Source organism: Macrobrachium nipponense, chromosome 39 (assembly GCF_015104395.2).
Source record: "Macrobrachium nipponense isolate FS-2020 chromosome 39, ASM1510439v2, whole genome shotgun sequence".
Lineage (NCBI taxonomy): Eukaryota > Metazoa > Arthropoda > Malacostraca > Decapoda > Palaemonidae > Macrobrachium > Macrobrachium nipponense.
The window spans coordinates 22,912,292-22,919,741 of NC_061099.1; the positions used below are offsets into that span (position 1 = coordinate 22,912,292).

Consider the following 7,450-nt stretch of genomic DNA (forward strand, 5'->3'; position numbering starts at 1 on the left):
AATTAGATATTAAAGGACATTGTAGCTCGATATATGTATATGAATGCACGGAAAAGTGATAAGACTATAATATATATATATATATACTATATATATATATATATATATATATTATATATAATATATATACATATATATATGCGCATGTGTGTGTGCATGTGTATGCAAAAGTCCCCGAAAAAGAAATCCACTAAAAAATACAGATTTTTTAACTCATAAAAAAAGTGAAAACGACAAAAATGTAAACAAAATACTATTTAAAATACCTAGAGAGAGAGAGAGAGGAGAGAGAGAGAGAGAGAGAAAGCTGAGTTTGCTCTGACATTTGAAGTCGATAAGTTTTTATATTTTTATTTCTTTTCTTTATTTTTTCCTTTTTTCTTTATTTTCTTTCTTTTTTCCTATTCATTTTGAGATTCGTGATTGATTTTCAGGTTACCGATAGTTTTAAAGCTGATGGAAGCCAATTTTTCCTTTTATATATTTTCTTTTGTATATGCATATATTTTTATTAAAGGCTGAAAAAAGACGTAGGGAGGGGGGGAGGGAAAGGGGAGGTGAAGGGAGGGAGGGGGTGTTTTTGGAGGGGCGTCCTTCAAAGACTCCTATCGACTCTAGAAACCCAGCAGAGAAACCAAGCAAAGAAACCCAGTAAAGAGAAAACTAATAGAGAAAACCGAACAAGGAAACATAGAAAAGAAACCCAACAGAGAAACCTCATATTGAAACCCAGCAGAGAAATGAAACCCAGAAGAGGAACCTATAATTGAAACCTAAGCAGAGACACCTACTAAAGAAACCCAGGAGAGAAACAGAAGCGAAGGGACAACCCAAGCAGAGACAACCCACCAGGAAAATAAAACCCAAGCAGATATACCATACAAAAACACCCACTAGAGAAATACATTAGGGAAAAAAAACAAAAATCCAGCAAAGAAACTAACCAGCAGAGAGAAACCCAGGAGAAAACGAAGCAAAGCGGAAAAAACCAACAAGGAAGGAAACCCAGTGGAGAGACCTAGCACCAAAACTCAGGAGAGAAACTCAGCTGGACACAGAAACCCAGCAGAAAGAAACCCAACAGAGGAAACACAAAAGAAAAAACCATCAGAGAAACTTAAAAAAGAAACCCAACAGAGAAACGCACCAGAAAAACCCAGGAGAGAAACCCAACAGAAAAACCCAGGAGAGAAACCCACCAAAGAAACCAGAAACCGAGCAGATCACCTAACAAATTCAACAGAGAGAAACTCAGCTGAGAGAAAACCGCCACCACCGTCACCACCAGCAGTAGGTGATCTCTGGCTATAAACAAGGGTCCAACATAGCGTCCCTGGGGCCCAACGCCTGTAGCGTAAAGGTCGTAAAATACGATCCTCCTTCGTCAAGCAAAGGCAAACAGACCCGATTAAAAACAATCAGTCAAAGCACTTGTGAAAGCAATAAAAAAGAATCTCTCTCTCTCTCTCTCTTTCTCTCTCATTCGGCGTAACTGAAAGGCTCAGCAGCCTGTGTCTGAGCAGAGGCAAAAAGAGACTTCTTGTCTTACGCTCGGTTTTCGCTTCCGTGTTCCCGGGACCTACATGAAGACAGGCAGTGCCTTTTCTGAGAAGGTACTGCTGCCTCTTCCTCTCGTCCTCTTACTTGTCACTGTATCATTTCCTTTTGGTTATGTTGCATTTCTTATTTCTTTCTACTTTCAGCATATTAATTAAGTAAGTGAGTTTAACTGCTCTCGTAAAAATCAGCCTGTGACATTACATATAATTAATATTATAAATCTTTTAATTTTATCTATTATTTATTCCCAGCGAAGCAGACCAAATAACGAATATATTTATTTGAAAAACGATTATTTATTCTTCAGTTCATATTTACGAAATGATTAAACTACTTTGCAAATGTCTTTCATGATTCAACCCAGATATTTCAAGGTATTATTGAGGAACTTATAAGAGGGTAGGCAGATTCAGTTCACTAAGTTTGGGAATACATGATTGCTTATTAAACGATTTTTTTTAGCTAAATGTAAAAAATAAAAGTTTTTAAGATAGTCGCTCATTTCATGAATTAATTCTTTACTACAGACGATCCTACAATATATATATATATATATATATATATATATATATATATATATATATATATATATATACACATATATATAGATATATACATATATATATATAATATCTATGTAGATATATATATATATATAGATATATATATATATATATATATATATATATATGCAGAATCTACTGGTCATTTTTTACCAGGATCCATATGTAATTACGATAGCCACAATGCCCTCTTAATTTCTCGAATTATTCACAGCTTTTTGGATACGCTTGTCTATACAAAGCCTTAAAAGATCCAAGTGCAAGAAATATGAAGATATTATGATGTCCGGTAGTGGGAACGAACCCGCGATACCATAATCACAGACGAGGTCACGTTACGACCTGACCTGTGGGTCGTGATTATGTCACCGCGGGTTCGTTTCCCGCTATATTTTAGTTTTAAAACTTAATTTATTATTATTATTATATTATTATTATTATTATTATTATTATTATTATTATTATTATTATTATTATTATTATTATTATAAAATAAAAATAAAGTTTAAAACTGAAATAAGCAGTCTTACGTTATCAGAAAGTTGTATCAAAATGGATGAAATGACGGTAAACTTGATTCCACCATTTTAACTTGACCGTGTAAAGCATTAGAAGCTATTAAAACGACACATTATTCTCTCACAAACACTGAAAGACATAGAGAGAAAGTCTTAAAAATCACAAGATCTGTAAAAGCGATCAAATGAAAACTGTAGCTGAGCGAACATTCCTCTAAGTCTTATTGACATCTGGTGATGTTTACGTTCACAGAATGAGGTACGTTGGACGTTGCGTCATCAAATTACCCTTAGAAGAAGCACATACACAAACTTTATACTTTTATCCTTTTAGTACAGCTTCTTAAACAAGCTGAGAACAATTCCCAGCCTCCGAAGGGAATCCTGAGGACATCAGGAGCCCCTGGAGATCCCGAGGACACCAGCAGACTCCCGAGGTGGTCGCATGTCTCAGTTACTGAGGAGCATTCCAAGATTAATACCCCAGCCCTCAAAAACATATATGACGACGCATGCGCACTCAACATGCGATAATACCCTGTCGTTACGCATAGCGATGCGCATATCTTTACTAAGTACTGTCGAATCCTTTGCTTCCTAGGGATCGCTAGTGAAGGGTATCCTCTTAAGTATCCTTTAAGTACCCTTTGAGTAGGACTTTCAAGTTAGGGACTTAGTAGTGTCCTTATAAATTCTTAAGCTTCTTCAGGGCAAGTCGGGTAGGTATGTAGGTCTTCTGGCAAGTATTCTGGGGTATTGTGACAGCCTTTGGTATAAAGTATTTTTAATCATGACTCCAAAATAATCAGGAAAATATGTATGATTCTTTACATACATACACACTGATAATATATATATATATATATATATAGATATATATATATATATATATATATGTATATAATATATTATATATATATATATATATATGTATATATATATATATATATTATATATATATATATATATATATATATGGTATATTATAATATATATATATATATATATATATATGTATATGATATATATATATATATATATATATATATATAAGTATATAAATAAAATGATATATATATAGACTATATATATATATATATATATATATATACATACACGCACACACACACACACACACACACACACACACACACACACACATATATATATATATATATATATTATAATATATATATATATATATACACACACATATACTATATATATAACACTAGCTAACCAACCTGGTGCTACTCGGGTAATCTCTGAATACAAAACCTGATAAAACTCTCTCTCTCTCTCTCTCTCTCTGCTCTCTCTCTCTCTCTCTCTCTCTCTCTCTCTCTCTCCCTCTCTCATTCCAGTAAAGATAGTTGCTTCAGTTACATTGCCCAGCATTTTGACATTTTAAATTTCATTACTTCTTGCCCCCCACTTCCTATCGGGCTGAACCTAGATATAAGGCCATTCAGGGAATGTCACTATTCACCTCAGTGACCTCTACAACTATGGATTACACACTAATATCTGTCATTTTTTATTTTTGGTTATATTTACATGTTCACCCCCTCATTACCCTTATCAACCCCCCCTTCCTATCAAGGATGAACTTAGACTTGAAAGTCATCGGGAGTGTCACTATTCATTTCAGCGACCTCGAAAACTGTGGAATAGACCAATACCAAAGAATACAATGTCAACCCACGCAGACTTGATGACGTCACAGGGAGAGAATGGTCTGTTTTCTTTCATATTAACGTTTTGATGAGGAATTAAACTTATATAACAGGACCACATTCATTTGTCTTAGGTATTACCCAAAGTTATGCATTATCATCTTAAGGAAAAAGGCAAGGATGAAAAAAATACAACAGACATTGTCATATTAAAATCTTATATAAGTGAAACTGCATTTGATCTAAATTAAGCAGGAAATAATTTGACAAAATTGTCCCATGTAGTATACATTCTCTCAACTGAGCAGACGAGTGACTATGCGAGTGACCATGCACAGCACAATTCTTCTATCTTCCTGGTGCACTCAAAGAGGTTGGAAGTGTGTGTGTGTGTGTGTGTGTGTGTGTGCGTGTGTGTGTGTGTGTGTGTGTAGCCAAGCCATTTACAATCTAGAAAACCTCGTATCTGATTGGGGCAATATCAGATATTTATCCACATACGTTTGCATCCGCATCCGATGGGCAGTCATGTTAAAAGAGTTTTGTAAACTGTTGCTTACCTATTCAGCTGTAAGATTCAGATCACTGTTGTATTCTAATGATGAATAATTTCTGGCGATTTTTCCAAATTTGCAAAGTGAATTTAGAGTAGTAGTTCTTCTCAATGCAATCATATGTACATTAAGGTTTCAGGTTTATGTTTGAGTAAGCTGTGATGCATCAATTTCCCTCATCTTGTTAAATTTAAATTTATTCACTTTAGTTGTATAATGAAATCATTATAAAAGACCATTCTCTTTCCATATTCACCATTCCTGTTTTTAGATTTTTTCCTCATCGAGGTTAGGCTGTCCGTCCGGTAACATCTGGGATTAAACGAATCGTTTAACAGTCGCTAAAATTCGCGACAGCATGTATGAAATATCATACTTTTTCACCGCAGCATATAACTTAAGTAATGACTTGAAGACACAATAGAGCCCCCTTTGAAACTGATAAAAAAGCGTTCTATTCTTTACTCATCATTTGAAAGCACTTCTCAAAACTGTAGACTCAGACTCGAGCATCCTTAGTATTTATTGGGCGGGTCTTCTCTTGTATAGGTAAACCCATTCTTCTGATCTTCGCCATTTTTGGGGAAACCTAACGAATCTAGTGTTCTTTTCTATACTCCACACGGGAAAACAACCAAACACAGCAAAATTATGCGGCATTGTATCGAAAGCTCCTTCGGTGACTGATTAACAGAGTAACTTTCGTGTACACAACGGGACGTTCTTCCGACTCGAGGTGAACAGACATGGTACACATTTGACATTAGGATTAGATACTAATTATCTGCCATTTTCTGTAATTCTTACGTCACCCCATCCCACCCCTTTCTCTCCCCCCACCCTTCCCTACTGGGGCTACTAAACTTAGACTTAAAGAGCAGCGGGAGTGTCACTATTCATATCAACGACCTCGAAAACTATGGATTAGACAATATAATCTTTTTTTTATATCATTTCACCCCCACCCCACACCTTTTTCACCCAACCAATGGTCAGATATTAATTCTGTTCTCACCATGACCTTTTCTGGTTTGATGATGACTTATATAAATTTCATCAGAATCGGTCACGAATGTGGATTTGTATAGCATTCATACGAACAAACAAACAAACAGACATTTCCATTTATATATATATACGATATATATATATATATATATATATATATACATACATACATACATATACATACATACATATACAATCCTTACCTTCCTCCCAGCCTCGTTATTGTGTAGATTCATAAGGGCTCTGCTGCTGACTCTCTTTCCCTTCCTCTTGTGTCTCTGGACCAACTTCCGGTCTCTGGCGTCACGAATCTTTTTTCAGGAATTAAAAACAAAGAATGATAATAAACTATCTTTTAAGAAATATTGCATAGACGATAAACTGAGTAATAAGAGAAATAAAGATTCTCTTAGAATATTGTGCAAACAATAAACTGGGCTTGAAAATAATCAAACAAATTTCTACCCTTGAAGTTATTGAATTTAATTCATTGACTTCATTTTTAGTATAGTTGCTATAGTCATTAAACGGTCTGAAATGAATATTGAACTGAATTGAATATAAAATTTAGGCCATAGGCCAAAGCACTGGGACCAATGAGGTCACTCAGCGTTGAAACGGAAACTGACAGTAAAAGGTTTGAAAGATGTAACAGGAGGAAAACCTCACAGTTGCAATATGTATCAAGTGTTAGGAGTGGCTGGAAAGTAGATGGAAGAAAGAGAATATGGAAAGAGGTACAGTCAAAGGAACGGAAGGGGTTGCAGCCAGGGATCGGAGGCACGTTGCAAAGAACTTTCAGTAACGCTCACAGTACACCACATGAGGTGCACTGACGGCACTATTACCCTACGGGGATTTAAAGTTCTTCTCTTTAATTTGAGAGTACTGTATTCTATGGCAGATTCACATCAACCGTGCATTTGATGTCTAGGCCAGTCCCTTACGACGCTCCTGATTGGCTGTTGATAAGCCAACCACAGCGCTGGAAACTGTCTCTGGAGAGAGTTCACATAGGCAGGATGGGAACATAGATCCTACCCATGTGAACTCTCGAGAGACTGAGAATTTCCAGCCACGTGATTGGCTTATCAACAGCCAATCAGGAGCGTCGTAAGAGACTGGCCTAGATATCAAATGCACGGTTGATGTGAATTTACTATAGTACAGTGGATTGACTCTGTAAGAAAACTACAATTAACTCTATGAGGTAAAGGTTCTATATTATAATACAGTAGATCAACCCGATAAAATTATGATGAATTAAAATGTGAAGGGACTATACTATAATACAGTATATTAACTATGTAAGGAAATTATAGCTAAATTCCTATACCTTGTTGTATATAGTTTGCTGTATATATTAGGCAGCATAGTGCTACACTAAACTCTTAAGTACGTTTCAGTAGTAACTGAAATAAAGTTGATATTTGGGCAAAGCATTTTATTTAAAAAACAATGTTTCTCCTGTAAATTAGGTCTATATTGTCAATAAAATAATTATAGCTTGTATTTTTTATTATTTGAACCAAGTAAAAAGGGCGACTTTACCATTTCACCCCTGAAATTCA

At 35.2% G+C, this 7,450-nt stretch overlaps 1 protein-coding gene across 1 annotated transcript in view; it reads right to left on the minus strand.

The window, feature by feature from the left end:
• The window catches only part of LOC135210209 (protein Wnt-4-like), a 35,403-nt gene extending 29,218 nt beyond the window's left edge, over nt 1-6,185 (minus strand). The window contains exon 1 of the mRNA XM_064243044.1: nt 6,083-6,185. Coding sequence (XP_064099114.1) covers nt 6,083-6,115 — 33 coding nt within the window. The 5' untranslated portion in view covers nt 6,116-6,185. The remainder of the gene's footprint in view (nt 1-6,082) is intronic.
• Between the last annotated feature and the right edge of the window lie 1,265 nt (nt 6,186-7,450).